General features: G+C 39.3%; 1 protein-coding gene across 1 annotated transcript; it reads left to right on the top strand.

The window, feature by feature from the left end:
* Positions 1–2692: 2692 nt before the first annotated feature.
* Positions 2693–14420, top strand: LOC311114759 (gamma-aminobutyric acid receptor-associated protein-like 2). Its single transcript, XM_084189994.1, has 4 exons — positions 2693–2919; positions 4260–4315; positions 6658–6830; positions 13835–14420. Exons 1-4 carry the CDS (start codon positions 2886–2888, stop codon positions 13923–13925), a joined length of 354 nt encoding a protein of 117 aa, XP_084046120.1. The 5' UTR covers positions 2693–2885; the 3' UTR covers positions 13926–14420.
* Positions 14421–20359: the final 5939 nt, after the last annotated feature.

The following is a 20359-nucleotide window of genomic DNA, read 5'->3' as shown; positions in this document are numbered from 1 at the left end:
TCACAACCAGCTAAAGGCTGATAACCCCTCCTCCATGATAACCAGCTGAAGGCTGATAACCCCTCCTCCCTGATAACCAGATGAAGGCTGATAACCCCTCCTCCCTGATAACCAGCCGAAGGCTGATAACCCCTCCTCCCTGATAACCAGCCGAAGGCTGATAAAACCGCCTCCCTGATAACCAGCCGAAGGCTGATAACCCCTCCTCCCTGATAACCAGCCGAATGCTGATAACCCCTCCTCCCTGATAACCAGCCGAAGGCTGATAACCCCTCCTCCCTGATAACCAGCCGAAGGCTGATAACCCCTCCTCGCTGATAACCAGCTGAAGGCTGATAACCCCTCCTCCCTGATAACCAGCTGAAGGCTGATAACCCCTCCTCCCTGATAACCAGCCGAAGGCTGATAACCCCTCCTCCCTGATAACCAGCCGAAGGCTGATAACCCCTCCTCCCTGATAACCAGCCGAAGGCTGATAACCCCTCCTCCCTGATAACCAGCCGAATGCTGATAACCCCTCCTCCCTGATAACCAGCCGAAGGCTGATAACCCCTCCTCCCTGATAACCAGCCGAAGGCTGATAACCCCTCCTCCCTGATAACCAGCCGAAGGCTGATAACCCCTCCTCCCTGATAACCAGCCGAATGCTGATAACCCCTCCTCCCTGATAACCAGCTGAAGGCTGATAACCTCTCCTCCCTGATAACCAGCTGAAGGCTGATAACCCCCCCTCCCTGATAACCAGCTGAAGGCTGATAACCCCTCCTCCCTGATAACCAGCTGAAGGCTGATAACCCCTCCTCCCTGATAACCAGCTGAAGGCTGATAACTCCTCCTCCCTGATAACCAGCTGAAGGCTGATAACCTCTCCTCCCTGATAACCAGCTGAAGGCTGATAACCCCTCCTCCCTGATAACCAGCTGAAGGCTGATAACTCCTCCTCCCTGATAACCAGCTGAAGGCTGATAACCCCTCCTCCCTGATAACCAGCTGAAGGCTGAGGATAATAAAGAGGAAAGTGTTTGACTTCAACAAAACTAGGGTTGCAAAATTCTAGTAACTTTCCCCAAATTCCCAGGTTTTCCAGAAACAACAAAACGTACATATCACAGGAGGCTGCTGAGGAGAGAACAGCTCATAATAATGACCGGAACGGAGCAAATGGAATGGCATCAAACAACTGGAAACCATGTATTTGATGTAGTTGTTACCATTCCACATACTCCACTCCAGTCATTACCACGAGTCCGTCCTCCCCAATTAAGGTGCCACCAGCCTCCTGTGGTACCCAGTTTTGATAACCTTGTAGAACCGACCTGATCTCAGGGCTTCCTTGAGGTGAAACAGAATGGTGAGCTATCGCATGATCAGGCTAGTTCACAAGCATACAGTTTGGAGTATGTTGAAGTGCAAAATTCGGGAAACTTTCCAAAAATGCTGAAGTTTTCAAGAAATCCCAGTTGGAAGATTCCGGGAATCAGGATGGAATAAGTAGGAAATCCATTGGGAATCTTTCAAACCTGGATTTCTGGAAAACCTGGTGACAGCAATTGTTACAGCTGCTGGCAAGTCAGTTGCACCAACTATACTGTATAGTTACTGAATAATAATAATAATAATAATAATAATAATAATAATAATAATAGCTTACTGTACTGTATTCATACTGTACTGTGTTTTATTATCCTCATTCTGTATCACTATGTACTAAAGCACTGCTAATGTCTGAATATCTGCATATTTTATTCTGAATATCTGCATATTTTATACAACCAATACAATTGTACATACTTATAATAAAACAATTTGTGACAAATAATAGATCCGTGTTGTGACCTCATATGACAACAACATTCCAATCAGAGCATGGATTAAACTGTTTCAGAACGTCCAGGTACGGATTCTCTGCTGCCTGATGGAGGATGGGGGGGGGGGTAGGAGATTAACTGAATGAAGGGGACTCCATGTGCTGTAATGAAGGGGACTCCATGTGCTGTAATGAAGGGGACTCCATGTGCTGTAATGAAGCCCAATTTAAAGGCCCAAAACAGGAGAATGCCCACTGGGATCCTATTAAATCACTGTATGGATGATTCCATATGTAATTCTAGTGGGATGCTACCCAAAGAAACATATCTATGATATTCCTATGTGAATGAATGCCGTACTTTATCCCATGAGAGGGGAAAGAAACTGAAAGGATTTATGGAGATATAATGGTGTTTCTAGGACAAATCACTTGTTCATCAGCTCAGGCACCTGTCATGAACTAGAGCAGACTGGCATTTAAAAAAAAGTTTGTGCTATCCGGGATCTCTGGGATGTCCCTACCCTAAATCCTAACCCTAAACTTAACCCTTACCCTGACCTTAACCATAACCTTTTTTAAATGTAAATTCAAAGGGGTAAAGTCAGGATTGGAATGATCCAGAACAGCAAGTACCACGTAAAAAAGGAACGAAAGTAGGCTGAGATCCTAGGTGTGCTCCAGAGATACAGACTCTGCACAGGCCGGCCCACGTTAGCAGACTGTTAGCTACGCCTTTATCGTGTGGATGTGGTTCGACGTTAAACACCCAGGTGTTGTACAGATCTGATATTCTGCGCAGCGCTGACCAGCATTTGTGTATCTGAACCGCACCCCATTCGAGTCAGCCTCCTTCCCCTGCGATAACATGGTACGGTCCCATAGTGACGTCATCGCCTGAGCAGCGCCAGGCGGAGTGAGACTTGTTTTGCTACATTGTTGACGTTCTTGTTCAACGTTTTGACATTGTTTCCAGTTTTTAGGAGACAGAATAACAATCATTTTAGTCAGTCTGATTCCTCACCCGCCCTCTACGATTTTACTGCGCGTCGAGCAAACTCTCCCGGAATCAGCCACCATGAAATGGATGTTCAAAGAGGATCATTCCCTGGGTAAGAGGTTACTTGTTTCATAACAGGCAATTAACACAATTGTCAAAATAGGAACAAATATGTATCTCCTCTGCGTTCTTCTTATTTTTATGGCAGTTGCTGATTATGATTGGCTACTTTTCTGCACTAACATTGGCTGACTAGTGGCCTACCCGTTCAGATTTTGTTGAGTCCTTTGGCTACAAAATAACATTACGAAATTCATCGAAATTGTATGTTGACATGTCACTTAATATCTTGTTCAAAAGACATTAGTCAAATGTTGCATGTGGTTTGGTTGTTTTATTGGCAAAATGTCCTATGCATTTTCATTTTTAAATCACCTCGATCCGTGACAGGTCGCCCTATTTGGGACATGTCGTTCCTATTGACATGACAGCTGATATGATAGTGATGTGATAGCTGATATGAAAGTGATATTGAAAAGATATGGATCATTTCAAATAGGACTAGGCCCTATTAGTTTTAACAACAAACAGCTGTCAAAACGTTGCCTCACTCATTCTTTGCTCTGCCGCATATCATATCCCCTGAACATAGGTTATTATTGTGATAAAAACATGACAACATTATCTGGCTGAAATTACATGGCATAAACTATTTATGTATTTTAACAAAAGTCTCCTAAAAATATTATTCTAGAGTTCTTAAGTTGTATTTTCCCTTTTATTACATAATTTGGATATAGGCCACACCTGTATGGCTTATGTGTTAGATTGACACACGGAGAAGTAGCCTAGGAGAAATATTGACATATTTATCCCAGTGAATTGGCAGCTTTAGTCAGCGATTACCCAGAGTGCATCTGGTGTCCAACAGCTGCTGCTGTTGCCGGTGGATCTCGGTCAGGGAACAACATGTGACCTCTCATCAAATGTTGATCCTCCTGTAGCAGTCACCGGAGGATACATCCCAAACGGCACCCTATTGCCTGTATAGTGCACTACTTTTGACCAGGGCTTTGGTTAAAATTAGTGCACTGTATAGGGTGCACTACACAAGGTGTAGGGGGCCATTTGGGATACACCCTTGCTCTTTGGTGAACTGACTAGAGCAGGGGGAACTGAGTAGGGCAGGGGGGCAACAAACCGGCCTATTCTACTAATCTAAGTGTCTCTTAAGGTTCTTGATTAGCTGAATCAGGTGGTTTAGAGTAGGGCTGGAGCAAAAGCCTATTCTCCCGGTAGCTAGTAGGACTTGAAACAGGTTGAATTACTGTACCGATGACACTGTAACACCATTCACAACATCTCTCAATCCGTCTCTGTTTCTCAACAGAACATCGGTGTGTAGAGTCGGCCATTCATAACATCTCTCAATCCATCTCTTCTTCTCAACAGAACATCGGTGTATAGAGTCGGCCAAAATACGCAGCAAGTACCCAGATAGGGTTCCGGTGAGTGAGACGGGTTTCACTGGGGGTGGAGTTATTGTTGTACCTTTATTTTGACAGGGGAGTCATGCTGAGACCAATGTATCTTTTACAGATGAAAATAAACACATCAATACTAATACGAAATGCAAAAACAGAGATGCAAAACATTATAATAGAAACTAAGCACATTCTTCAGTAAAAAAAGGTCCTCAATCAGTCAATCAATTGCCCTAGAGTCACCAAAACATCAAATTGTAGAGTTTTGGATATTATTCCAAGTAAGGTGCAAAGAAACTAAAAATGGATTCACCTAACTCTGTAGAGACCGAAGGAATTTCCAGTTAGCCCTGAGACTGGTTATGGTTAACTTGTACGCCTAAAGGTTATTAATGGTTTTAGGTACAGCGGGAGTTTTTATAAAATAGCTTTATAAAGCGTTTCACACATCGTTATAACATATTTATTACAGTGTAACGTTGGATTTATATGCCCGTCTCATGAGGATGTTACGATTCACTGACGCACGTTGGTCCCCAATTCAAATGTTTTTAAGATCCAAGTGCATTGCTCCGCGTGGACCCCCCAAACCGATCCAAATGTAGCATAGCATGCGTCGGTCAGAAAACCGATTCAAACATTAGGAATCACCGGTTCACTTTTTATTTTTTTTGCTGCCTCATATTACATTCTTTCTACCTTCTGAAAATACAGCTCATCATTAGTGTACAGAGCCTTCAGAAAGTATCAATACCCCTTGACTTTTTCCACATTTTATTATGTTACAGCCTTATTCGTAAATGGATTCAATCGTTTTTTTCGCCTCATCAATCTACACACAATACCCCATAATGACAAAGCAAAAATAGGTTTTTAGAAATGTTAACAAATGTATTAAAAATAAACGGAAATATTACATTTACATAAGTATTCAGACCCTTTGTTGAAGTACCTTTGGCAGTGATTACAGCCTTGAGTCTTCTTGGGTATGACGCTACAAGCTTGGCACACCTGTATTTGGGGAGTTTCTCCCATTCTTCTCTGCAGATCCTCTCAAGCTCTGTCAGGTTGGATGGGGAGCGTTGCTGCACAGCTATTTTCAGGTCTCTCCAGAGATGTTCGATCGGGCTCATGTCCGGGCTCTGGCTGGGCCACTCAAGGACATTCAGACTTGTCCCAAGCCACTCCTGCATTGTCTTGGCTGTGTGCTTAGGGTCGTTGTTCTGTTGGAAGGTGAACCTTCGCCCCAGTCTGAGGTCCTGATCGCTCTGGAGCAGGTTTTCATCAAGGATCTCTCTGTACTTTGCTCCGTTCATCTTTTCCTCGATCCTGACTAGTCTCCCAGTCCCTGCCGCTGAAAAACATCCCCACAGCATGATGCTGCCACCACCATGCTTCACCATATGGATGATGCCAGGTTTCCTCCAGACGTGACGCTTGGCATTCAGGCCAAAGAGTTCAATCTTGGTTCATCAGACCAGATAATCTTGTTTCTCGTGGTCTGAGAGTCCTTTAGGTGCCTTTTGGCAAACTCCAAGTGGGCTGTCATGTGCCTTTTACTGAGGAGTGGCTTCCATCTGGCCACTCTAACAAAAAGATAAACAACTTTCTATCGCTGGATTCGAACACGCAACCTTTGGAACCAGAGGTAGATGCTTAAGGTATCCCCGTCCACAACACCCTAGCGAAACCAAAGCCTACTTGAAGGTAACGGCGCTCACTGTTGCCCCCTAGCGGCTGGCTTCCACGTCATCTTTCGACGTCCTCGGACATGGATGGACGTCAAATACTGACTTGTATCACGGGTGAATTAGTGGGGGGATGGTGATTTCAGAACCAAAGTGGGGGAGACAAATCGGACTGCATCGCAGCCCCCCCCTAATCTGATAGTGGTAGATGCCTAGTCACCCATATGGCTCAGCTCAGGGGCCTACATAGTACATACATCATTTATACACACACACACACACACACACACACACACACACACACACACACACACACACACACACACACACACACACACACACACACACGTCAGCTCAGTCAGATCCAGCTCAGAGAGGCCAAGCTCATGCAGATTTTAATTTAAAATGGAAAATGAATGCGTTTATGCAACAAATGTTTAGTGCATCGTATCGATCCGAATCGCACTGAGTCGTTTCAAACTAAAACGTGTGGTTCCTCTATGGTGTTGGAGCGCATGTATCTAGATGCGTTTTCTAATTGTCTTGAAAGGGAAAGATGCACATCCCTACGCTGTCATATTTTTTCAGTTCAGTAAATCTTTATTGTTCCAGGAAGGGCAATTTATGTGAACACTATAAACATACAATATGACATGACTCTGTGTCGTCTGTTTCTAGGTAATCGTGGAGAAGGTGTCTGGGTCTCAGATTGTGGACATTGACAAGAGGAAGTATTTGGTGCCCTCTGACATCACGGTGGCCCAGTTCATGTGGATCATCAGGAAACGCATCCAGCTGCCCTCGGAGAAGGCCATCTTCCTCTTCGTTGATAAGACCGTGCCTCAGTCCAGGTCGGAACTCTAAGCACTCAGTGGAAATGGCACCTTAGAAACTATAGAACTTAAAGGTTTTTTTCCCCCCAGGTTAAATAGATAAAACACTACTTTTAGCCATTGATGTTTTCGGACACTGACCACACAGGGCATATATACTAGAGGCTAGCTTTAACTGGGTTAACCTGGGACATTAGTTATAAATATAGACAAGCTGGGTTAGAACTGGGTTAACCTGGAACATTAGTTATAAATATAGACAAATTGGGTTAGAACTGGGTTAACCTGGGACATTAGTTATAAATATAGACAAGCTGGGTTAGAACTGGGTTAACCTGGGACATTAGTTATAAATATAGACAAGCTGGGTTAGAACTGGGTTAACCTGGGACATTAGTTATACATATAGACAAGCTGGGTTAGAACTGGGTTAACCTGGGACATTAGTTATAAATATAGACAAGCTGGGTTAGAACTGGGTTAACCTGGGACATGAGTTATAAATATAGACAAGCTGGGTTAGAACTGGGTTAACCTGGGACATTAGTTATACATATAGACAAGCTGGGTTAGAACTGGGTTAACCTGGGACATTAGTTATAAATATAGACAAGCTGGGTTAGAACTGGGTTAACCTGGGACATTAGTTATAAATATAGACAAGCTGGGTTAGAACTGGGTTAACCTGGGACATGAGTTATAAATATAGACAAGCTGGGTTAGAACTGGGTTAACCTGGGACATTAGTTATAAATATAGACAAGCTGGGTTAGAACTGGGTTAACCTGGGACATTAGTTATAAATATAGACAAGCTGGGTTAGAACTGGGTTAACCTGGGACATTAGTTATAAATATAGACAAGCTGGGTTTAGAACTGGGTTAACCTGGGACATTAGTTATAAATATAGACAAGCTTGGTTAGAACTGGGTTAACCTGGGACATGAGTTATAAATATAGACAAGCTGGGTTAGAACTGGGTTAACCTGGGACATTAGTTATAAATATAGACAAGCTGGGTTAGAACTGGGTTAACCTGGGACATTAGTTATACATATAGACAAGCTGGGTTAGAACTGGGTTAACCTGGGACATTAGTTATAAATATAGACAAGCTGGGTTAGAACTGGGTTAACCTGGGACATGAGTTATAAATATAGACAAGCTGGGTTAGAACTGGGTTAACCTGGGACATTAGTTATAAATATAGACAAGCTGGGTTAGAACTGGGTTAACCTGGGACATTAGTTATACATATAGACAAGCTGGGTTAGAACTGGGTTAACCTGGGACATTAGTTATAAATATAGACAAGCTGGGTTAGAACTGGGTTAACCTGGGACATGAGTTATAAATATAGACAAGCTGGGTTAGAACTGGGTTAACCTGGGACATTAGTTATACATATAGACAAGCTGGGTTAGAACTGGGTTAACCTGGGACATTAGTTATACATATAGACAAGCTGGGTTAGAACTGGGTTAACCTGGGACATTAGTTATAAATATAGACAAGCTGGGTTAGAACTGGGTTAACCTGGGACATTAGTTATAAATATAGACAAGCTGGGCTAGAACTGGGTTAACCTGGGACATTAGTTATAAATATAGACAAGCTGGGTTAGAACTGGGTTAACCTGGGACATTAGTTATAAATATAGACAAGCTGGGTTAGAACTGGGTTAACCTGGGACATGAGTTATAAATATAGACAAGCTGGGTTAGAACTGGGTTAACCTGGGACATTAGTTATACATATAGACAAGCTGGGTTAGAACTGGGTTAACCTGGGACATTAGTTATAAATATAGACAAGCTGGGTTAGAACTGGGTTAACCTGGGACATTAGTTATAAATATAGACAAGCTGGGTTAGAACTGGGTTAACCTGGGACATGAGTTATAAATATAGACAAGCTGGGTTAGAACTGGGTTAACCTGGGACATTAGTTATAAATATAGACAAGCTGGGTTAGAACTGGGTTAACCTGGGACATTAGTTATAAATATAGACAAGCTGGGTTAGAACTGGGTTAACCTGGGACATTAGTTATAAATATAGACAAGCTGGGTTTAGAACTGGGTTAACCTGGGACATTAGTTATAAATATAGACAAGCTGGGTTAGAACTGGGTTAACCTGGGACATGAGTTATAAATATAGACAAGCTGGGTTAGAACTGGGTTAACCTGGGACATTAGTTATAAATATAGACAAGCTGGGTTAGAACTGGGTTAACCTGGGACATTAGTTATAAATATAGACAAGCTGGGTTAGAACTGGGTTAACCTGGGACATGAGTTATAAATATAGACAAGCTGGGTTAGAACTGGGTTAACCTGGGACATTAGTTATAAATATAGACAAGCTGGGTTAGAACTGGGTTAACCTGGGACATGAGTTATAAATATAGACAAGCTGGGTTAGAACTGGGTTAACCTGGGACATGAGTTATAAATATAGACAAGCTGGGTTAGAACTGGGTTAACCTGGGACATTAGTTATAAATATAGACAAGCTGGGTTAGAACTGGGTTAACCTGGGACATTAGTTATACATATAGACAAGCTGGGTTAGAACTGGGTTAACCTGGGACATTAGTTATAAATATAGACAAGCTGGGTTAGAACTGGGTTAACCTGGGACATGAGTTATAAATATAGACAAGCTGGGTTAGAACTGGGTTAACCTGGGACATTAGTTATAAATATAGACAAGCTGGGTTAGAACTGGGTTAACCTGGGACATTAGTTATAAATATAGACAAGCTGGGTTAGAACTGGGTTAACCTGGGACATTAGTTATAAATATAGACAAGCTGAGTTAGAACTGGGTTAACCTGGGACATTAGTTATAAATATAGACAAACTGGGTTAGAACTGGGTTAACCTGGGACATTAGTTATAAATATAGACAAGCTGGGTTAGAACTGGGTTAACCTGGGACATTAGTTATAAATATAGACAAGCTGGGTTAGAACTGGGTTAACCTGGGACATTAGTTATAAATATAGACAAGCTGGGTTAGAACTGGGTTAACCTGGGACATGAGTTATAAATATAGACAAGCTGGGTTAGAACTGGGTTAACCTGGGACATGAGTTATAAATATAGACAAGCTGGGTTAGAACTGGGTTAACCTGGGACATTAGTTATAAATATAGACAAGCTGGGTTAGAACTGGGTTAACCTGGGACATTAGTTATAAATATAGACAAGCTGGGTTAGAACTGGGTTAACCTGGGACAATAGTTATAAATATAGACAAGCTGGGTTAGAACTGGGTTAACCTGGGACATTAGTTATAAATATAGACAAGCTGGGTTAGAACTGGGTTAACCTGGGACATGAGTTATAAATATAGACAAGCTGGGTTAGAACTGGGTTAACCTGGGACATTAGTTATAAATATAGACAAGCTGGGTTAGAACTGGGTTAACCTGGGACATTAGTTATAAATATAGACAAGCTGGGTTAGAACTGGGTTAACCTGGGACATTAGTTATAAATATAGACAAGCTGGGTTAGAACTGGGTTAACCTGGGACATTAGTTATAAATATAGACAAGCTGGGTTAGAACTGGGTTAACCTGGGACATGAGTTATAAATATAGACAAGCTGGGTTAGAACTGGGTTAACCTGGGACATTAGTTATAAATATAGACAAGCTGGGTTAGAACTGGGTTAACCTGGGACATGAGTTATAAATATAGACAAGCTGGGTTAGAACTGGGTTAACCTGGGACATTAGTTATACATATAGACAAGCTGGGTTAGAACTGGGTTAACCTGGGACATTAGTTATAAATATAGACAAGCTGGGTTAGAACTGGGTTAACCTGGGACATTAGTTATAAATATAGACAAGCTGGGTTAGAACTGGGTTAACCTGGGACATTAGTTATAAATATAGACAAGCTGGGTTAGAACTGGGTTAACCTGGGACATTAGTTATAAATATAGACAAGCTGGGTTAGAACTGGGTTAACCTGGAACATTAGTTATAAATATAGACACATTGGGTTAGAACTGGGTTAACCTGGGACATTAGTTATAAATATAGACAAGCTGGGTTAGAACTGGGTTAACCTGGGACATTAGTTATAAATATAGACAAGCTGGGTTAGAACTGGGTTAACCTGGGACATTAGTTATACATATAGACAAGCTGGGTTAGAACTGGGTTAACCTGGGACATTAGTTATAAATATAGACAAGCTGGGTTAGAACTGGGTTAACCTGGGACATTAGTTATAAATATAGACAAGCTGGGTTAGAACTGGGTTAACCTGGGACATTAGTTATAAATATAGACAAGCTGGGTTAGAACTGGGTTAACCTGGGACATTAGTTATAAATATAGACAAGCTGGGTTAGAACTGGGTTAACCTGGGACTTTAGTTATAAATATAGACAAGCTGGGTTAGAACTGGGTTAACCTGGGACATTAGTTATAAATATAGACAAGCTGGGTTAGAACTGGGTTAACCTGGGACATTAGTTATACATATAGACAAGCTGGGTTAGAACTGGGTTAACCTGGGACATTAGTTATAAATATAGACAAGCTGGGTTAGAACTGGGTTAACCTGGGACATTAGTTATGAATATAGACAAGCTGGGTTAGAACTGGGTTAACCTGGGACATGAGTTATAAATATAGACAAGCCCACACACCTGCTGCTCCCAAGGGCTTTTATTCCTGCACCAACGGCAACAATGTTGAGCTACTATAGCCTTTGTCAAGTCTTATAAAAATCTGGGATGAGAATATCACCCATCACACTCCTCATGGGTTCATAGTTGAAGCTCAATGGCCGATGTCTCTTCCTCAACAAGACACCCAATCCAGGTCCAGGTCTGAACACCCTAGTGGCTGCTGGGTTACTAGTGGTTTGCTGCTCCCACAGGGATATCCTTCAGCTTTAGTTATACAGAAATGCAGTCAATTCGGAAAGTATTCAGACCCCCTTGACTTTTTCCACAGTTTGTTACGTTACAACCTTATTCTAAAATGGATTAAATAGTTTTTTTCCCCCTCATCAATCTACCCACAATACCCCATAATGACAAAGCAAAAACTGTTTTTTAGAAAATTTTGCTAATTTATTACAAATACAAACAGAAATATCACATTTACATAAGTATTCAGACCCTTTACTCAGTACTTTGTTGAAGCATCTTTGGGAGTGATTACAGGCCTCAAGTCTTCTTGGGTATGACGCTACAAGCTTGGCACACCTGTATTTGGGGAGTTTCTCCCGTTCTTCTCTGCAGATCCTCTCAATATCTGTCAGGTTGGATGGGGAGCGTCGCTGCACAGCTATTTTCAGGTCTCTCCAGAGATGTTCGATCGGGTTCAAGTCCGGGCTCTGGCTGGGCCACTCAAGGAATTCAGAGACTTGTCCCGAAGCCACTCCTGTGTTGTCTTGGCTGTGTGCTTAGGGTTGTTGTCCTGTTGGAAGGTGAACCTTCGCCCCAGTCTGAGGTCCTGAGCGCTCTGGAGCAGGTTTTCATCAAAGATCTCTCTGTACTTTGCTCTGTTCATCTTTCCCTCGACCCTGACAAGTCTCCCAGTCCCTGCCGCTGAAAAACATCCCCACAGCATGATGCTGCCACCACCATGCTTCACTGTAGGAATGGTGCCAGGTTTCCTCCAGACGTGACGCTTAGCATTCAGGCCAAATAGTTCAATCTTGGTTTCATCAGACCAGAGAGTCTTGTTTCTCATGGTCTGAGAGTCCTTTAGGTGCCTTTTGGCAAACTCCAAGTGGGCAGTCATGTGCCTTTTACTGAGGAGTGGCTTCTGTCTGGCCACTCTACCATAAAGGACTGATTGGTGGAGTGCTGCAGAGATAGTTGTCCTTCTGGAAGGTTCTCCCATATCCACAGAGGAACTCTGGAGCTCTGTCAGAGTGACCATCGGGCTCTTGGTCACCTCCCTGACCAAGGCCCTTCTCCCCCGATTGCTCAGTTTGGCCGGGCGGCCAGCTGTAGGAAGAGTCTTGGCGGTTCCAAACTTCTTCCATTTAAGAATGAGGGAGGCCACTGTGTTCTTGGGGACCTTCAATGCTACAGACATTTATTGGTACCCTTCCCCAGATCTGTGCCTCGACACAATCCTGTCTCGGAGCTCTACGGACAATTCCTTCGACCTCATGGCTTGGTTTCTGCTCTGACATGCACTGTCAACTGTGGGACCTTATATAGACAGGTGTGTGCCTTTCTAAATCATGTCCAATCAATTGAATCTACCACAGGTGGACTCCAATCAAGTTGTAGAAACATCTCAAGGATGATCAATGACCTAAGCTCAATTTCAAATCTCATAGCAAAGGTTCTGAATACTTATATAAATAAGGTTTCAAAAATGTCTAAAAACCTGTTTATTCTTTGTCATTATGGGGTATTTTGTGGAATGAAGAGGAAAATCTGTAATTTAATCCATTTTAGAATAAGGCTGTAAAGTAAAAAAAAATTGAAAAGGCAAGGGCTCTGAATACTTTCGGAATGCACTGTAAATTAAGGCCTGCATTCAATCTGGTCCGTGTTAGATCCACGTTATAGCATTTAAAGGTATATCCTGATTGAGCCATAAATGCGATCGCAGCAAACGTTGGGTAAAATGCCTTTAAAAGCCACATTGTCGGTTGTCCAGCGCGCTGCTCTATGAATTGAATCCCGGCCTAAAGCTTTATTAGTGTCGTATCGACACAACAGCAGTAAACAATGAGCAGACATTACCGAACATAGCTTGCAGATTATACCAGTCACTTTACCGGTATTTCAGATACATTGTTTCATTCTGTTGAGGGTGACTAAACGCTAAGCAGTATTTAGACCTACTTCTACATTTCATCCCCTCCGTTCACTTGAGTAGTATGTGGATACGTCCCAAATGGCACCCTATTCCCTACATAGTGCACTACTTTTGACCAGAGCCCTGTATAGGGAATAGGGTGCCATTTGGGCCACGGTCTGTTTACGTCTCCATTTCCCTCTTCCTCATGTCTGTCCGTTGCAGCATCACCATGGGACAGCTGTACGAGAAGGAGAAGGACGAGGACGGCTTTTTATACGTGGCGTACAGCGGAGAGAACACCTTCGGTGTCTAGACCCACCTTCATCATCATCATCATCAGCCTTACTTACGACAGAATACAATACCTGGCCACACCCACCCACCACCCCAACCCTAACTCACACCCCACCCCTGGGAGAATCCCTGGGAAACCCCAGAGAAATGAAGTGAAATAAAGAGAATAAGAGAGTGATCAGTTGAGTGAAATGAGTGTCACCAGTCTGTCTAATCTATTCCTGCCCATGTTGTATCAATGCTGTTTACATTCATTTATTAATATGTTTATTATTATTTTTGAAGTTATGTATAGTGATAAAAATAGGAATGACTGTTTTGTTTGTTTGATGTTTTGTGCTTTACTTTAGTTTAGGTGCTTGGAGGTTGTTTTTTTTCATTCGCGAAATGATATTTTTGTTTGAAGTTTCACTTTCAGTTTGGCTGTTATCCTTGAAGATTTATATTTCAAATAATTTTAACTATTTGAACGGTAAGGTAGCTGGATGACCTAACCAATAAAAAATGTGAATAATCCTTGTGTTTTTATTGACCTATACCAGGGTTCTTCCACTTCGGTCCTGGAGATTTTTGATCCAGCCCTAAAGTAACACAGACAATGTTATTACAGCATTATACCAGTTCATAAAGTAACACACAGACTGTTATTACAGCATTATACCAGTTCATAAAGTAACACACAGACTGTTATTACAGCATTATACCAGTTCATAAAGTAACACACAGACTATGTTATTACAGCATTATACCAGTTCATAAAGTAACACACAGACTGTTATTACAGCATTATACCAGTTCATAAAGTAACACAGACTATGTTATTACAGCATTATACCAGTTCATAAAGTAACACACAGACTGTTATTACAGCATTATACCAGTTCATAAAGTAACACACAGACTGTTATTACAGCATTATACCAGTTCATAAAGTAACACACAGACTATGTTATTACAGCATTATACCAGTTCATAAAGTAACACACAGACTGTTATTACAGCATTATACCAGTTCATAAAGTAACACAGACTATGTTATTACAGCATTATACCAGTTCATAAAGTAACACACAGACTGTTATTACAGCATTATACCAGTTCATAAAGTAACACAGACTATGTTATTACAGCATTATACCAGTTCATAAAGTAACACACAGACTATGTTATTACAGCATTATACCAGTTCATAAAGTAACACACAGACTGTTATTACAGCATTATACCAGTTCATAAAGTAACACACAGACTGTTATTACAGCATTATACCAGTTCATAAAGTAACACACAGACTATGTTATTACAGCATTATACCAGTTCATAAAGTAACACACAGACTATGTTATTACAGCATTATACCAGTTCATAAAGTAACACAGACTATGTTATTACAGCATTATACCAGTTCATAAAGTAACACACAGACTATGTTATTACAGCATTATACCAGTTCATAAAGTAACACACAGACTGTTATTACAGCATTATACCAGTTCATAAAGTAACACACAGACTATGTTATTACAGCATTATACCAGTTCATAAAGTAACACACAGACTGTTATTACAGCATTATACCAGTTCATAAAGTAACACACAGACTGTTATTACAGCATTATACCAGTTCATAAAGTAACACACAGACTGTTATTACAGCATTATACCAGTTCATAAAGTAACAGACTGTTATTACAGCATTATACCAGTTCATAAAGTAACACACAGACTATGTTATTACAGCATTATACCAGTTCATAAAGTAACACACAGACTATGTTATTACAGCATTATACCAGTTCATAAAGTAACACACAGACTGTTATTACAGCATTATACCAGTTCATAAAGTAACACACAGACTATGTTATTACAGCATTATACCAGTTCATAAAGTAACACACAGACTGTTATTACAGCATTATACCAGTTCATAAAGTAACACACAGACTATGTTATTACAGCATTATATCAGTTCATAAAGTAACACACAGACTGTTATTACAGCATTATACCAGTTCATAAAGTAACACACAGACTATGTTATTACAGCATTATACCAGTTCATAAAGTAACACACAGACTATGTTATTACAGCATTATACCAGTTCATAAAGTAACACACAGACTGTTATTACAGCATTATACCAGTTCATAAAGTAACACACAGACTGTTATTACAGCATTATACCAGTTCATAAAGTAACACACAGACTATGTTATTACAGCATTATACCAGTTCATAAAGTAACACACAGACTGTTATTACAGCATTATACCAGTTCATAAAGTAACACAGACTATGTTATTACAGCATTATACCAGTTCATAAAGTAACACACAGACTGTTATTACAGCATTATACCAGTTCATAAAGTAACACACAGACTGTTATTACAGCATTATACCAGTTCATAAAGTAACACACAGACTATGTTATTACAGCATTATACCAGTTCATAAAGTAACACACAGACTGTTATTACAGCATTATACCAGTTCATAAAGTAACACAGACTATGTTATTACAGCATTATACCAGTTCATAAAGTAACACACAGACTGTTATTACAGCATTATACCAGTTCATAAAGTAACACAGACTATGTTATTACAGCATTATACCAGTTCATAAAGTAACACACAGACTATGTTATTACAGCATTATACCAGTTCATAAAGTAACACACAGACTGTTATTACAGCATTATACCAGTTCATAAAGTAACACACAGACTGTTATTACAGCATTATACCAGTTCATAAAGTAACACACAGACTATGTTATTACAGCATTATACCAGTTCATAAAGTAACACACAGACTATGTTATTACAGCATTATACCAGTTCATAAAGTAACACAGACTATGTTATTACAGCATTATACCAGTTCATAAAGTAACACACAGACTATGTTATTACAGCATTATACCAGTTCATAAAGTAACACACAGACTGTTATTACAGCATTATACCAGTTCATAAAGTAACACACAGACTATGTTATTACAGCATTATACCAGTTCATAAAGTAACACACAGACTGTTATTACAGCATTATACCAGTTCATAAAGTAACACACAGACTGTTATTACAGCATTATACCAGTTCATAAAGTAACACACAGACTGTTATTACAGCATTATACCAGTTCATAAAGTAACAGACTGTTATTACAGCATTATACCAGTTCATAAAGTAACACACAGACTATGTTATTACAGCATTATACCAGTTCATAAAGTAACACACAGACTATGTTATTACAGCATTATACCAGTTCATAAAGTAACACACAGACTGTTATTACAGCATTATACCAGTTCATAAAGTAACACACAGACTATGTTATTACAGCATTATACCAGTTCATAAAGTAACACACAGACTGTTATTACAGCATTATACCAGTTCATAAAGTAACACACAGACTATGTTATTACAGCATTATATCAGTTCATAAAGTAACACACAGACTGTTATTACAGCATTATACCAGTTCATAAAGTAACACACAGACTATGTTATTACAGCATTATACCAGTTCATAAAGTAACACACAGACTATGTTATTACAGCATTATACCAGTTCATAAAGTAACACACAGACTGTTATTACAGCATTATACCAGTTCATATAGTAACACACAGACTGTTATTACAGCATTATACCAGTTCATAAAGTAACACACCGACTATGTTATTACAGCATTATACCAGTTCATAAAGTAACACACAGACTGTTATTACAGCATTATACCAGTTCACAAAGTAACACACAGACTGTTATTACAGCATTATACCAGTTCATAAAGTAACAGACTGTTAATACAGCATTATACCAGTTCATAAAGTAACACACAGACTGTTATTACAGCATTATACCAGTTCACAAAGTAACACACAGACTGTTATTACAGCATTATACCAGTTCATAAAGTAACAGACTGTTAATACAGCATTATACCAGTTCATAAAGTAACACACAGACTATGTTATTACAGCATTATACCAGTTCATAAAGTAACAGACTGTTATTACAGCATTATAGCAGTTCATAAAGTAACACAGACTATGTTATTACGGCATTATACCAGTTCATAAAGTAACAGACTGTTATTACAGCATTATACCAGTTCATATAGTAACACACAGACTATGTTATTACAGCATTATACCAGTTTATAAAGTAACACACAGACTATGTTATTACAGCATTATACCAGTTCATAAAGTAACACACAGACTGTTATTACAGCATTATACCAGTTCATAAAGTAACACACAGACTATGTTATTACAGCATTATTCCAGTTCATAAAGTAACACACAGACTGTTATTACAGCATTATACCAGTGCATAAAGTAACAGACAGACTGTTATTACAGCATTATAGCAGTTCATAAAGTAACACACAGACTGTTATTACAGCATTATACCAGTTCATAAAGTAACACACAGACTGTTATTACAGCATTATACCAGTTCATAAAGTAACACACAGACTGTTATTACAGCATTATACCAGTTCATAAAGTAACACACAGACTGTTATTACAGCATTATACCAGTTCATAAAGTAACACACAGACTATGTTATTACAGCATTATACCAGTTCATAAAGTAACAGACTGTTATTACAGCATTATACCAGTTCATAAAGTAACACACAGACTGTTATTACAGCATTATACCAGTTCATATAAAGTAACAGACTGTTAATACAGCATTATACCAGTTCATAAAGTAACACACAGACTGTTATTACAGCATTATACCAGTTCATAAAGTAACACACAGACTGTGTTATTACAGCATTATACCAGTTCACAAAGTAACACACAGACTGTTATTACAGCATTATACCAGTTCATAAAGTAACAGACTGTTAATACATCATTATACCAGTTCATAAAGTAACACACAGACTATGTTATTACAGCATTATAGCAGTTCATAAAGTAACACACAGACTATGTTATTACAGCATTATACCAGTTCATAAAGTAACACACAGACTGTTAGTACAGCATTATACCAGTTCATAAAGTAACACACATACTGTTATTACAGCATTATACCAGTTCATAAAGTAACACACAGACTGTTATTACAGCATTATACCAGTTCATAAAGTAACACACAGACTATGTTATTACAGCATTATACCAGTTCATAAAGTAACACACAGACTGTTATTACAGCATTATACCAGTTCATAAAGTAACACACATACTGTTATTACAGCATTATACCAGTTCATAAAGTAACAGACTGTTAATACAGCATTATACCAGTTCATAAAGTAACACACAGACAGTTATTACAGCATTATACCTGTTCATAAAGTAACAAACAGACTATGTTATTACAGCATTATACCAGTTCATAAAGTAACACACAGACTGTTATTACAGCATTATACCAGTTCATAAAGTAACACACAGACTGTTATTACAGCATTATACCAGTTCATAAAGTAACACACAGACTATGTTATTACAGCATTATACCAGTTCATAAAGTAACAGACTGTTAATACAGCATTATACCAGTTCATAAAGTAACACACAGACTATGTTATTACAGCATTATACCAGTTCATAAAGTAACACACAGACTATGTTATTACAGCATTATAGCAGTTCATAAAGTAACACACAGACTATGTTATTACAGCATTATACCAGTTCATAAAGTAACACATAGACTATGTTATTACAGCATTATACCAGTTCATAAAGTAACACACAGACTGTTATTACAGCATTATACCAGTTCATAAAGTAACACACAGACTATGTTATTACAGCATTATACCAGTTCATAAAGTAACACACAGACTATGTTATTACAGCATTATACCAGTTCATGAAGTAACACACAGACTGTTATTACAGCATTATACCAGTTCATAAAGTAACACACAGACTATGTTATTACAGCATTATACCAGTTCATAAAGTAACACACAGACTGTTATTACAGCATCATACCAGTTCATAAAGTAACACACAGACTGTTATTACAGCATTATACCAGTTCATAAAGTAACACACAGACTATGTTATTACAGCATTATACCAGTTCATAAAGTAACACACAGACTGTTATTACAGCATTATACCAGTTCATAAAGTAACAGACTGTTAATACAGCATTAAACCAGTTCACAAAGTAACACACAGACTGTTATTACAGCATTATACCAGTTCATAAAATAACAGACTGTTAATACAGCATTATACCAGTTCATAAAGTAACACACAGACTATGTTATTACAGCATTATACCAGTTCATAAAGTAACACACAGACTATGTTATTACAGCATTATACCAGTTCATAAAGTAACACACATACTGTTATTACAGCATTATACCAGTTCATAAAGTAACAGACTGTTAATACAGCATTATACCAGTTCACAAAGTAACACACAGACTGTTATT

This window comes from Coregonus lavaretus (genome assembly GCF_964263955.1).
Source record: "Coregonus lavaretus genome assembly, contig: HAP1_SCAFFOLD_659, whole genome shotgun sequence".
In the NCBI taxonomy this organism is placed as follows: domain Eukaryota; kingdom Metazoa; phylum Chordata; class Actinopteri; order Salmoniformes; family Salmonidae; genus Coregonus; species Coregonus lavaretus.
The sequence above is the reverse complement of the archived record's forward strand: the minus strand, read 5'-3'. Positions and strand labels throughout refer to the sequence as shown.